This window comes from Thermobia domestica, chromosome 9 (genome assembly GCF_964235325.1).
Source record: "Thermobia domestica chromosome 9, izTheDome1.hap1.1, whole genome shotgun sequence".
NCBI lineage: Eukaryota > Metazoa > Arthropoda > Insecta > Zygentoma > Lepismatidae > Thermobia > Thermobia domestica.
In genome coordinates, this window is record NC_137462.1 from 57,081,712 (window position 1) to 57,097,105 (window position 15,394).

Sequence of the window (15,394 nt, forward strand, 5' to 3'; positions counted from 1 at the left end):
TCTACCTAAATACTTTTGTTGCACTGAACTATTTTTGTAGATTAATATTCGAAAGATAATCCCGTGTTCTTCATGCCTACTTAGTGTAGATTGATAGGATGGAACAATTATAGTTTATGTCAAACGAAATCAGACAAATTAACAAGTCCTGTTTAGGTCTACTATATTCCTGTACATACGCAGTAAGGTACGGTTGGTTATGTTAGCTTGTACTTATTTAAATGCGGTTGTCTTACATATATGTGTAACGCCGATTTACCAATTTTAAAATCATTCATTGCGTGCAAATCTCAATTGTTTCGAGAGTTTCAAATTTTTGTACCTATATGTTACCACAAGGGTAAAATGATCAAACTTGCGCTATTGACGTATTACACTCCAAGCTGGGGCAGGCACTGTTCGAAGATTATATTATGTTTTTTTAAACGTGTGATTAAGTTATCAGTACTAAGAAACGATATTACAGTGTTCTGAGTATTAATATATATTAAACAGTCAGTGAAATTAGCCTAAAAATGTCACAAACAAACAAACAAGAAAAGAGCAGGGGTGCTATTGGTAAAAAAAAAGTGTGTTTTAATTTCTTTGTGGAAGAATATGCAAGGAGAGAAAATGTCCTTCAAAAAGATTAAGATATTTAACTTTTCGCCCAATCGTTTGTTGTATAGTGTGGCTTTGTTATTTTTCCTCTTTAATATATTATATAGTACAATATTTCGAATTTCATTCTTGGTAAAACTTTTAAAAAAAATTCATGTATCTCAAACTATTATGGTTATATCCGAAAGCGAAACATCATTTTCAGAGGCGAGTACGTAAACTTCTTTATATAGCCCGCTCAAAGCTGGTTTGTTTGTAATCAGCCTGTGAAACAAGAAGCGGAAATGACGTTTTTTTCACCAGCATAATGCCAACTTAATTTCTGTTTCTTAGTATATTTTGAAGTACATTGACAGGTAGATTTACTTTTGGTTTTTGGAAAGCAATTAAGATAAAGTGTACTTTATTCTTTTCATATTCATAATAGACCTAAACTAATATGTATATAGAAACTTACGATTCTCAGTCTTTTTACAGAAACATTGGATAATGCTTCAGCTTTCTGTTTTAGCTGTTGAATAAATGCACTTTTTCTTCTTGGTGTGGTGACAGGCAATTTACCATCCTCCTAAAAAGTAAAGACAACATGCTCTACGTTACGTCATCAATAACTGAAAATGACCACTATTATTTTGTCGTGAAAATTAATTTTAGAAATTAATGACATTATTATAATGTAGTCTTGAATTGTTCTTACCTGTACATAATTTCTTTAATACGTCTTTCATTTTGATTGTTTGAATCTCGTAACTTGAAAAAGATCACAGCAAGTGATCGAAATATAAGAAATGCTGAACGAGTTATGAAAGAATATGTTAATGTGTGATCTTTCTCGTGGTTGTGTGTCCTACAGTAAACATGAAATTGATATATTTGATATTATGTTATTCGTGATTATATGAGTTAAAACGTTTTAGGACATCCTTTTTATTGTTTCAGAGTAAGTTTATGAGTTGTGTTTGATTCCTTATATTCAAATTCTGGTGTGAGAATTTTCTGTAGAATATCAGCTTGCATTGGCCTAATTAAAAGTATTTTTTAAAGGAGATGCAATTAATTGAGAAGTAGCGAAGGAAGTATATTTTCCACATGTTTACTCCTCTTTCTTAAAATACATACGATTTTTAGCATTAAAAGGTCGCAAATATTCTGAACAAAATAATTTGAAAAGTAATAATTTTCTTCTATATACTCGTACAGAGGGTGGACAAAAATATGGAACACCTGGTATAAAAGAGGTAGCCATTTCAAACACGATTTGCGTCTGAATGGTAGGTGTCGCTGTGGTCACCAACACAGTCTGTTAGATATACAACCTGGACAATAGAACAGATGATCCGGTTACAGTTCAGCGACCGGTCCGTGTAGGTTATCGTGAATCATGTCTAAGCTGACAGAGTTTCAAAGATGGCAAATTGTGGGTGCGCGTATGGTGAGAACTTCCGTGACGAAAGTAGCGGAAATATTTGGTGTATCAAGAGACACAGTCTCGAAGATCATGAATGCCTACGAGTGTTTCGGAAAAATCACATCAGCGAAGCACCAGCGTAGACGCAAGTGTGTGCTGCGTGACATAGATAGATGCACATTCAGTAGGATTGTGACCAAGCAGAAGATCAGCACGGCACCAAAAATCACAGCTGAGCTGAATACAGTGCTTTCAAATTCTGTTAGCTTCTAAAGAGTCAGAAGAAAACTCCACAAGCAGAATATTTATGGCAGATCTGCAATTCCCAAACCACTCGTGACTGGTGACCATGCTGCCATACGTAAACAATGGTTCAACGTCCATAAAAACTGGATACTGGAGCAGTGGAAGACTGTCATCTGGTCGGATGAGTCTTCCTTTACATTGTTTCCAGCTGCTGGCTGAGATTTCCTGTGGAGAATGCCAGCATAAGCAGACTGTCTATTACCAACAATGAAGCATAGCGGTGATTAAGTGATGATTTGGACAGTCATATCGTAATATTCTCCCGGACCCATCATAACCCTGCATGGACATGTCACTGCCAAAGATACGTAACCATTTTAAGTGACCAGCTGCATCCTATAGTGCAAACTTTATTTTCAGATGGTAATGCCGTGTTTCAAGATGACAGATCCCCTGTTCATACAGCCCACATCGTCCAGGACTGGCTTAGTGAGCACGAAGATGAAGTGTCATATCAGCCATGGCCTCTACAATCGCGAGACCTCTATATCATTGAGCTTTTGTGAGCAGTTTTGGAGACCAAGGTGTGAGCCCAATACCCACCAACGTCATCTCTACAACTTTCAGCAGCTTTGGCAGAAGAATGGTACAACATCCCTTTCACAACTATACGCGACCTGTATTTCTCCATTTTCCAGCGACTGCAGACCATTCTGCTTGCAAAAGATGGTCCTACTCGCTATTAATAAAGGTAATGTGCAATTAATTTTTTATATTTTTGTCCATTCCCAGTATATTCAGCTAGATGTTATCTTTGTATATTTACAGGTGATATAAATTGGGAAACAATTTTCTGTGTGGTTATATTAAAAGAAAACATTAAAAAAAAAAAGTAGTTATAAATATGGCTCAAAGTAGCAAGCATTATTACTAAATTGATATTAAAATAAACAGAAAGAAAGAAAGTAGAGCTGCTTTTACATAACACAGAGAAAAAATTAATATTCCTTAGATATCACTTTCATTCGATGCAGGGGAAGATGTCATGATCCACTATACAGAAGAATTTCCCACTAATTTACATACTAACAATATCCATTATTCAACAAGACACAGTAAAGGACATAATACCCAATAAATAATTAAACTGGATACAAAATTAGCTGAAGCATTTCAACCAGTTAGCAATTAAGGAACTGTACAAGCAGTATCTATACTTACGATACGTACGCATGTTTGTATGTGTGTGATCAGATTTTCACATAGAAAGAAATGATTTAGAGCCACTAAATTTGGTGCAAAGATAGACGTTCACCAGATCTAATTCTGTACGAAATCTTTTTCGGTTTTGCGCTCGGGGGTCGGTTGGGGGGAAGAGCTGAAAATATATGCGAAAACATATGCAGGTTTCTAACAGTTTCTAATAATTCCTTGCATATATGCAACACATATTACGTCATGGTCGTGCAGGTTTACATAACAGCAGAGAATACAAAAGGTTTTTCCTCTCTTTTAGTCAAAATTCTGAATTAAGAGACGGCAACAGCAGCAGCTTACAGCTAGTGATTTGTAAAAAAAAAAAAAAAAAAAAAAAAAAAAAAAAAAAAAAAAAAAAAAAAAAAAATCGAATCCTTACTGGGGACGCGTATTGGAATTCTGAATCATCGAATAAATTTTAAAATGGTCTTGATTCTTTGGACTGGAGGAAGGAGGCATGCCAGGAGTTGAATTTTACGGTTATCTCCTGCAAAATTCATTTTAAAATTTACCAATGAAGGAAACTTGTTCTTTGATTGACCTACTTATTGCAGCTGGTGGTACTATATTTATTTATTTGGTTCAGAATTATCTTCAACGTTTTCTACCACAACAGTTACGAGTTAAATTACAGCAAAAACCGAAATGATTCTAATTTTAGTTAAAATATCATCAATATACAAAAATATATAAAATTGTACAATACGTAGTGATAAAAATGATTTATATTGGACCCTCGAGTTACGAAACCTTTGGTTTACGAACAAGTTTCGTGAACAATTTTTCCTTCGGTTTAAGAACAATATTTCGGGATACGAACACACATAAACATCTGTCAATAATTCGACGCGCCTAGGAATGCTTTCGCGCGTTTGCCGTAAACATTATCAGCCCTGTTCAAAAACTTTTTCTTTACCTCTTTGTGGATTTAGTTCTTACACTATTTTGTTTAATTTAGTGTTGCTTATTTGTCTCTAACAAGAATAAAAAGAATATAGAATTTTTACCCTATACGCTTCATCACAGAGAAACACTTTAAAAAAAACATAATTCTATGTTTCTGCGGCTAGATAGGATTAATTGTATTTATATTAATTTCAGTGGGAGAAATAATTTTGATTTACGAACAGCGTTACGAAACGGATTAAGTTCGTATCTCGGGGGTCTACTGTATTTGCTATTAAAAATGAGACTATTATAGGTAGAATTTATATCAAAAGTATAGAATGTAGCACTGGGATAAGCATGTAAACTCACCTTACTATTAACGTCATGTTCAGTATTTTGGGTTACAGTCTGAATAGCATCATTTTCTTCTTCACGACTTGAATTATTGTTGAAAGACATTACACCTCCTACAAAATTTCAAAGAGAGAGAGAAATTCAGATATATAACTGTTTTCTGTGAAACCCAAACATTTAATTTACTTATATTATATATATCGATATATTTTCATACAGAAAAGTTAAAAGCGACAAAGATCTTTTCAACTAACGTTGTGACAATTATTTTTAAAATATGTATCAATACATTAATCTCTGGTTATATTCTTGAAAGAATTAAGTTTATGGATGCAATCTAATAAATAAGAATATTACTATAATGAAACCAGAAACGGAGAGCTTGAAGCAGTTTTTGAATATTGTACTTATAGTTCCGTTGAAAGCAGACAAGGAAAAAAAAAAAAAAAAAAAAGAGAGAGAGAGACTTAATCGCTTCGACAAGCGATAACCACTGTCAAGAGTAAAAGTATATGGAAATTATTCAAATGGATAAAATAGATAAATTAGAATAATATAAAAAAAATGCTACTTTAAACTGTAAGTCTCCTCCTATATAACCTTGCTGTTGACTAAGGATATAAGCACAAACCAATCATCAATCAACGACAGGAGGAAAGAATATTAACAATTAATTAATGATCTTGTGTGCATAGATGTTCGAAAACTATGATCATTTTCAAATGTTGTCGATAAAATTATGCAAGATTCATTAATAAAGATTAGGGTTTAAACTATCAAGCATTTCTATCTCTTACACTTTACCAATACATAATGTCCACTTTATGTTATTAATCAGCGTTGAATATAATTACTGTTATTTTCTAAAAATTAATGACAAGAAAACAAAATTTATGAAATATACCAATAAAACTTAATATTATGTCAGTAAATATGAGGTCAATGGTGTACAAATAGAGAACGTAAGCATTATTAAAGATCTAGGTATTACATTTGACGGTTATTACAAGTTTTCGTACCGCATAAATTGTATTGTACAGTCTCCAGCAAAAATCCTGCAACATGAGCATGTAAGTTTATTGTAAAACTACGCCTAACAGCGCAGGGAATCAACACGTCTAAGTGGCACGAGTCACGCCAGGAAAAACCTCGGCGTCCTCCCCTGCACACTTATTTTGGAGTAAAAGACTTCGTTGTTTCACAATAAACTTATATGCTCATGTTGCAGGTTTTTTTGCTGCGGAATGTACAAGGTGTCAGAAGGATACTAGGTTTTATTTTTAAACAGTGGCCTGTATTTGAAAGAGATATGTACATTTATATAAATTATTTGTAATACCAAAATGAATTTTGGTTCGGTAATAAGGAACAACATCTGTAAAACTTTGACAAACAAGACAGAATCTGTACAAAAACGTTTTATTCGACTGCTATGTTTTAAAATGAAAATGAGCTACTATTCACATAACTATGACTATTGGGGCTTGAAGAGTTTTACGAACAGAAGAAAAAAAAATTGACAAAGTATGCATGCAAAAAATACTAGACAATAATGTTTATATCAATGAATACTGTTTACGAAACATAGATTTTAAAGTACCAAATCACAGCATAAGAAATATAAGAAATAGCACATTTTAGTTCCTCTGAATTGGAAATGTGAAATTTTAAAAAGATTGACAGGTTCTTTAAGTACATAAATTCTAAACTTAATATATTAAGCAAATGAAAACTTTTATGAGATCTGACTGATAGTTTTTAAGCAATGGCGTTTAGAAATATTAAGCTAAAATCTAACTTTAAGACTGCTGTTCTTAGGTTTTCATTGTTTTAAATAGGTAGAGGACTTGACAATTTTTACAGGGATTACAAGGAATTATTTCTGCTCAATTGACTTTTATGTATATTTTTTTGTATTAATGTTAATTTTTTTTACAGTTTTCTTATTTATTATTATTACTATTATTATCATTAGTATTATTGTTCCACCATAATGTAATGCTCTGATACCACAATATGCTGTATTTTTGCCAATAAGCTGTTCGCGGCACTGAAATAAAGATTATTATTATTATTATTATTATTATTATTATTATTATTATTATTATTATTATTATTATTATTATTATTATTATTATTATTATTATTATTAATAATTTTCATCACTTCTTGGCTTTGACCCCGTGGCTGCTCTACATCTATAGGATCCTCCTTATCTTCTAGCAAACTATCAATAGAGCTGTTGTTCCTTTCTTCCAGAGTGTCAAAGTACTTTTTCACTATGACATCTTTTCTATACTTTGGCTAATTGTGGTACATAACACTAAGGGCAGCAAGCCTCTCACAGTGGCTATGTCGTTCAGTCGAGCTACAGTGTCTGTCTGCAGCTGGAGGGCTCTCGGTGCTTAAAACAAAGATTTCTATCTTTCGACTTGGACTTGGCTATAACCAATGCATCTGCTGTGTCAAATAAACATGATGTTTACATGGTAGTGCCTGACATACCATCATCATTCAGTTGTAACCAAAGTTTTACTACCCAATATTTGTAGAGCGTATGAGACCACTGAGCAATTTTTATTTACGAAAGGTGACTTTTCTTTGTATTCTCAAATTACGAACATTTGGAGCTGATTGGTGTAACATGTTATTAGGTAATTATGTAAGTGATGTTGCTTATAAACTTAAAAAAGTTATTATACTTGCGATAGAAAATAACATACCCAAGTCTAAGTTTAGAAAGTCCAGATATCCTTTGTGGTATTCTGAAAAATTGATAACTTTGCTAGGAATTAAAAATAAAGCTCATAAGAAATATAAAATTTCTCTAAATATTAACAGTTACGTAGTTTTTAGCAATTGTTGAAGGGCCTTTGAAAAAACAGTTAAATGAGGATAGACTAAGCTATTATAGAAGAATAGAAAGCGATTTAACTTGTGCAGTTGAGACATTCTGAAGATACACTAAGGACGTGAAAGCAATGAATTGAATAATATTTTAAAAGATGATGTTTGTTAACTGATAATTGTGTACTGGCTAAACAGTTTATAGAGTATTTTTCGTCAGGGTTTCTCTGTTAATCCAATTAATGAACAATCATTATTTACTACATTTGGTAAAAGTAACCTCCCTGAAATTACAACTGCACATGTACTAGAAGCTATTAAATATTTAAAGACTATATCAGCACTTGGAATTGACGGTATACCTGCCTTTATTGTGCAAGGAATAGTGGAAATAATTTCACCTATTTTATCTTCTCTTTTTAATTGAAGTCTTTACTCTAATGTATATTCAGATTCATGGAAGATTCTAGCGATAACACCTATGCCTAAAACTAAGGGTCATTGTATTAAGGACTTTCGACCTATGTCTATAATGAATGTTATTTTGAGAATTTCCGGGAAAATAATTTAAAGTAGTATATTAAGTATAAATTATAATAAGTTAAAGGACGAAATTGATATAAACCAACATGGTTCATGAACTGTAAATTTGTAATAACTAATTAGGCAACCCTAATGCATAATTTATGTCCAGTCATTCATACAGGTGGTCAAGTACATGCTATTTATTTGAACTTCGCCAAAGCATTTGCCAAATTGTCTCATCATTTATTAATAAATAAATTGAAGAGATATAATCTACCTAATTGTATTATTAATTGGTTAATTTTATATTTAAAGAACAGGAAATTTATTGTAATATATAAAAGTGGTCTTTCCTCTATCCATAGTATTACTTCTGGGTTACCTTAAGGCTTCAGTCTCGGCCCTTTATTGTTTTTGTTATATATTTTCAATATTTCTAAAATGATATAAAGATTTTTAATGTAATTGAATCTGTTTATAGTCAAGTTATTTTGAAAAAGAATGTTCTGTTCAAAGATACAGCAGTCAAATAGTCTGAAAAGAATTTCTCTTCTTTTAAATTCCAGTAGGACTCAAGGAACAAATTTTGAAGGAAAATAAATCCTTTAATACACACATATAATATATATTCAGTTCGTTAAGCATTTTGAAGATTTAGGAACAATATTGGATAATAAGTTGCTTCTCCAGAAACAGCTTAAAGCAGTTATATCTTAGACAAAAACAAAAACAAACAAACAAAAAAAAAAAAAAAAAAAGCTATGTTGAAATGGCTTCGTCGTAATTTTATAAATGCCAACCCTTGTAAAATTGTATGTGTAATGTGAGATCACATTTGGAATATTGTACAGTGATTTAGAATACTGAATCTAGATATTTTGGTAGTAATATGAAATCAGTTCAGAATGCTTTCTTAGCTTGGCAAAGATGTCAATTTAAATAACTACAGGAAGATGAATTTGTCAGTCAGGAAGGATTTGAATTTTACACTTGTTTCTAACAGACGTTGTATCTTCGACTTAAATTTTCTTTACAAGATTTTTCATGGTGATTTTGTTTTGAAAAATTTTCTTTTAATGAGAGTTCTTTATAAAAAATAGAAAAAGAAAAAGAAAGAAAATAATCTTTTTGCTACCAAGAATTTGTTTACAAAATCTTCCAACTATAATAGTAAAATGAGTGCAAATAAATTTTATTCAGTATTAGATTTGTTTCAAAAGAATTTTGAGAGTGCGTTATAAATTTTTAAATTCCTAAATAAACGGTTTTGTTTTAAGTATTTTTTATCTTACAGTTCGTGTCATTGCTACGAAACTTACATTCAGTTTTTGGTGATGTTAGGATAGTCTTCTTGCTTTTTTTTTCTTTTTTTACTTCAGATTTAGGACTAGTTATTATTGATTTTATTTTTTTTTTAATGTTATGTTTTATTTAGTTTGCGTTTTGTGATTAATTTATTTTTTTATGTATTTAAGTTAGAAATATGTATTTTCAATCTGTAACAGCAACTATATATTTTGTTTTAATAAATTTATTTTTTCTTTTTAATATTTTGTAAACTGTTTCAACTATGTTATGAATGAGAAGATCTATTTATATATTTTGTATGATGTATTTATTCTATGTGCACATGTATCATGCTCTTATTTATTATTTTTTTAAGTTGGTAACAGATACTGCATGCACATTTTCTATATTCTTTTTTAAATTTACATTTTTAAATCTATTTCATCAGTAACGTATTTTGTATGGTAAGTTGTATTTTATACTTAAACACATTGTTGATATTCTATTCTATTTCTAGCCCTATACTTGTAAGTATATTTTCTTTTTTTTTTTTGCTCACTTGTATCTGTAATGATATTTGTTGCCAATAAACATATTTTAAATTATTATAATAATAATTATTATTATTAATATTATTATTATTATTATTATTATTATTATTATTATTAGTAGTAGTAGTAGTAGTAGTAGTAGTAGTAGTAGTAGTAGTAGTAGTAGTAATTGTAGTTGTAGTAGTAGTAGTAGTTTCAAAATGTATATGAAAGTGTGACATGTGAAGAAATTCGTGTCTGTTCTTTGTTATATTATTTAGTGTTATTTTAATCTACGCAAAACCTCTATTCATTCTATAGAAGTAAATAAAAAATATAGTTTCATAGATGTTAAGAAAAAATAGTGAAGGATTTTTGAGTTTAGAAAGCAGAAGAAGAAAAGAAAGTGTTTTTTTTTTTTCGTAATGTAGTGTTTATGCAATATTGGTAAATCGAAGTTAAAGAAGCTAGTTAAGATTTAAGCGTTCCTAGTCCCCAATGCATTGCCAATGTGCTAACAAGATTGTATTCACTTTCTTTTTTACGAAAGCTGTAAGCATTTCACGTTTTTATATATAGCATTCTTTCAACTTGTCACCGATAAAACGAAGTTTTGACCAAACATACAAAAGTGACCATTTCGTATTATTCTTTAGAGAGCATCTTAGCATAAATATAGTTTAACAACTACAGAAGTCTGGTCTATTATTGGAACTGAGGTTTCAATTTTTTTCAGCGACTTATTTGTTACGCTTAATTGTTCGGTTTTGACAACAAAGAACACAGAGATTGAGTACATATAATATTCAATTTTTTGCGAAATATTTTAAGAAAGATTTATCAGTTTCCTGAAACATGAACAAGCATTCTCATGGTCTTACACGATGTTACACTTTCCTCCTAATGCCTCTAATTCAAACTAGTAACCATTTAGAAAAGGCACAGGAGATCAGTGCTAGAACAATCATCTCTGTTGCGAGGAACCCTTAGTTAAATTTCAGTCCATGATAGTTTATAGTGCCAATATAGTGAAGAACATCGTGTCCGTGTTTATTTTTTTAATTTTTCCGTTTCCTCTCATATTCTCATTCCACCGATTATGTCACAATTATTCCTTATCATTAATCATTTGTCTCCTTTAGGCTACAGGGCACAACCGTGGAACGTAAAACTGAAAGATTCATTTCATGTTTTAGTAATTATTGAGAACCACATTGAAAAATTTTAGATATATCTATTTTGTCTGATGAGCAGTCCCCAACGCAGCCATTAAGCCAAAGTAGGTAGCTAAAGGTAGGGATGTCAGATGCCTCAATTTTGGCAGGGCAGATTTTAAGAACTGTGTCTTTGTACCGCGTATGTCTTATGACACCTAGGGCACATTCTATATATTCACTTTTCTTTTTACATTTTTGAATTAATTAATTTAATAAAATTATTTACATTACTTAATGAAATTAAAACTTCAATTTATTTTCTTTAATTATTTTATGAATTTTTAAGGTTGGATTGAAGAGCAGTATCAAAGACATAGACTTGCTCAAAGCAGTACAAGCAACGAAACATTATTTTAATGATTAGTTATATGTATGCGGGTTTATTCGAATTTCCCTTGAAAAATCATAAGACTAAACACAATAGTTGAATCTACAAAATACAGTTCACAGTTTTCAGACTCAGGTGAGGAAACATTCCTATTGTGCAGTATTGATGTAACGTTCAGTATTGGTTAATATATGATATATCTCATTACATCGTTGTGTGACGAATTTTGGTTTATAAAATATGGAATTCCTAAGTTAATATATTATTGTTCTTAACACCTTTACTATCAATGTTAAAAAGTACAAAATTTTCAAACTAAACTTCCTGCTAGTTTTACAATGAACATGGTCGAAATATTAGCTGTAGATTTACTTTTTTCCCCAACATAATAGAATACTTAATGTGATTTACCTATATTTTAATAAAATAATTCAAAATATTAGAAATCTAAAATATTAGTACTGGTTGATTACCTCTAGATTCGATGTAACCGACAATTGTCTCTCTAACGTTTTCTGATACAAGGGCTCCCTCATGAAGCTTCACACTTGCTTCCACATCTAAACCAGCTGAAATACAATGAACATTCTGCTATATATGTATAAGATATAGCAACTAAACACTACTTTTTTATTAATTACTAATATTCTTCATACTCTTTACTAAGTGATACGCAGCTTCATTAATATACAGTAAAATATTACAAGAAAGGCGATCCAGCAATGAATTAATACTGGATTTAGCCATCACAGTAGAAGTCTGTAATGGAGTCCTTTACTAGTCTCGTCTATATTGATATTCCTTCTAGTTACTCGTACTTTTCTGATTGAGTTCTATTATGCTATCAATAGCTGTATTGAATTCTATGTGTAGGAATTAACATTAATTTGATTTTCTGTAAACGCTTAAAAGATATCTTGACTTATGCTGAGAAGATTAATTGAAGTTCTTATAAAAGTGGACTGGGCAAAAATTGTTCAGTAATACCTGGATATTAGGAAAATTATTTTACGAGTTCTCAAAGTAGTATTCTAGAAGTTTCGAGATTACAAGGTGGTGTAAAAGTTAGTATGAGTGAAGCATGTGTGGTATTTTAGCAGTTTTAAGTGGTTTTTGATATTTTTCATTCAATTTTATCACATTTCATCAACAATTATTTTTAATGCAATTACAGCAAAAGACACCTTCACATATAACTTAGAAACACGGGAAACTTATAATGAAGAAAGAAGCTTGTGGAATATCAAAGGACAAGTTTAAAAATATAAAAACAAGGACCATGATATCACAGCAGCATTATCTATTTATTACAGTTATAACTTAAAAACATAAATCAGCTATTAACATGAATATTAATACTTTTATTATTGTAAACATAGAAAAAAAAATTTAAAAATGATTACAAATGACGGATTGAATCACTAATTACTATATGGATTTCATGAAATTGTGTAAATATTAATTGCACATATGGACTAGGACCTATATCTCCCGCCATAAAGACAATATAATTTAATACAATTATCACTTGCGTAGACTATATGGAATTACCCACGTCTTTAAATAACACATTTAGGATGTCATTATAAACTACTAAAATCAATGTTACAGTATTATTTTGTCCGGTTATCACGATTTGTTGATATTCGGTTGCATGATAAATATGTGTAGAATATGATTTTTATCATGTTCAAAAACTGTTTAGAAGTTACCATGCATGACCTAGGAATGGTAATAATTTTGTTTGGTAGAATAGTGCACACATAGTAGTTCTAAATGTTTGTACAATAATGAGTTTGAGAAGTTTCACAATAACATATTTTAGTCTAATGTTACCGCCATTAGAAGTTTTCATATTATTAGTGCAATGGCTATGACATTCAGAAAAATGAGAATTGATCTTTAATACTGCCAGCATCAAAATATGCTTTTCCAACTTACACATCTTTTATATGTTTTAAGTACACATCTGTTATAGTCTTAAGTCTCTTAAAATATATGTTTACACTCATATTGAATGTTCAATTAAACGAGTTGGTAATGTAAGGTAAGTATTCATTATAAATTGTATTTTCTAAAACTTTCCTGTCACGTAAAAGAAATATCCACTTTAAAGTTATTGAATATAATTATTTAAGAATATTACCTTTACTTATTGGAATATTGCAAGTAAATATTTTTATGTTAAAATTCGTTAATTACTTCCGTTATCATTTTAGCACCAGAAATTAACACAGTATATGGAAAATTCTTGAGTAGTTAAGTTTTCTACTATTTACTTCAAACCATCTCTGGTCTAAATAGGAACATAATAAGTACTATAGTTTACGTGCTATTATTTTCATCCGCCAATTTTTTTTACTTATATACATTTCAGATCCACAAAATGGTGTATACTATGGGATGAAATATAAAAAATGCAGTTTTCTATCTAAATATGATAACAATAAATTTTTATTTCTCTTTGCAGAATATTTGAGAAGCGAGGCAAAACATAAGTTGAATCTTAAGTAATGTAATGCGCATTACTTCTTCTTTTTTTTTTTAAATAATATTTTTTCAGGTTAAATTTTTACTGTAATGTCAGATACAACTGACTTGGTTTAAAATGTATCAAATCTTACAGAATATTCAATGCACCAATTTCTCTCACTTTATCATTCATTTAGTCATTATTCATTTCAGTTTCTTATACTGTATTAATCTAAATAAGAAGAACTAAAGAAAAATCATGTTATTCATTCAATGCTCAATGAATTTTCAAACCGATGTATAAGGATAGCATTAAAGTTTGCAAAATTCAGTTTATACAATGTTGTCGTAATGTTAAAATGATGAAGATATATACGAGGGTAAGTCTAAAATGATCCGCAATTTTGACGTAAGTCTTCTTACATTGTTCGTACTGAGCTGTCCTCGTTTATTTTATTGTTATGCTGTTAGGTCGTGCTATGAAAGTTTGATCCTAATTCCTCCATTTGTCTTCCGTTTGTTGCAGATAGATCATAGCCGCTCTATTAGAAGTTTGCACCAAAGAGGAATAACAAGCAGTGATCCGGTTGTTTGTGGTCGGAAGGTGTATCAGAGGCCACAATCCATCAAAGACTTTCGGCATAATACGGGAACAGTGTCTTGCCGCAACGGAGTGTCTATTACTGGACTGAAAAATTCAAAAATGGTCGCACAAGTGTCACGCACAAGGAAGCAGCCAGACGATCATCTACGGCCACAAATGCTGACAACATAGAGTGTACATGTGACATGGTTCTGTTAGACAGACGAGTGACTATTGATGAAGGTGCACATCCCGTGGAAAGTAGCCATGGTTCCTGATATACCTTCAGACCATAAAAACTGGATCACTGCTCGTTATTACGCTTTGTCGCTAACTTCTAATCGAGTGGCCATGATCTACCCGCAACAAAAGGAAGACAATTGGTGAAATTAGGATCAACTTTTGCAGTATGACCACAACAGCATGAGGGCAGAGGTCCGCATGAGCAACATAAGAAGAGTTATGTCAAAATTGCGGGTAATTTCTTACTTACCCTCGTACATAATTAAATTTGATATTAGATTATTTGTTATTCTATTAGCTAATATCTCATAATTAACTTTTAGTCTTTAGTACGGTCTTTAAGATTTAAAGACAATTCTAAGCTCACTACTAAGATTGAAAAACTAGGAACTCACATTTTAAATCTCTCTTTTATTTACATAATATGCCATTAGCTAAACACGCGTATAGACATGACTGCTACCATTAATATCTTAAATCATTGAGTTATACCTTTAAAACGTCTTTTAGAAATCATAACATCAGTTTTTTTGTCTTTAAGATCTAGTCTTTCCTTTGTGTAAAGGATTTCGACTATTTAATTATACTAGAAAATGAAAATAATGGTTT

At 30.8% G+C, this 15,394-nt stretch overlaps 1 protein-coding gene across 1 annotated transcript in view; it reads right to left on the reverse strand.

Moving 5' to 3' along the window:
- The window catches only part of LOC145694674 (uncharacterized), a 260,526-nt gene that overhangs the window by 22,565 nt on the left and 222,567 nt on the right, over nt 1-15,394 (reverse strand). Inside the window, exons 7-9 of the mRNA XM_081771169.1 lie at nt 11,961-12,056; nt 4,769-4,866; nt 1,058-1,168 (exon numbers count right to left, since the gene is read on the reverse strand). Of these exons, the coding sequence (XP_081627295.1) occupies nt 1,058-1,168; nt 4,769-4,866; nt 11,961-12,056 (305 nt within the window). The remainder of the gene's footprint in view (nt 1-1,057; nt 1,169-4,768; nt 4,867-11,960; nt 12,057-15,394) is intronic.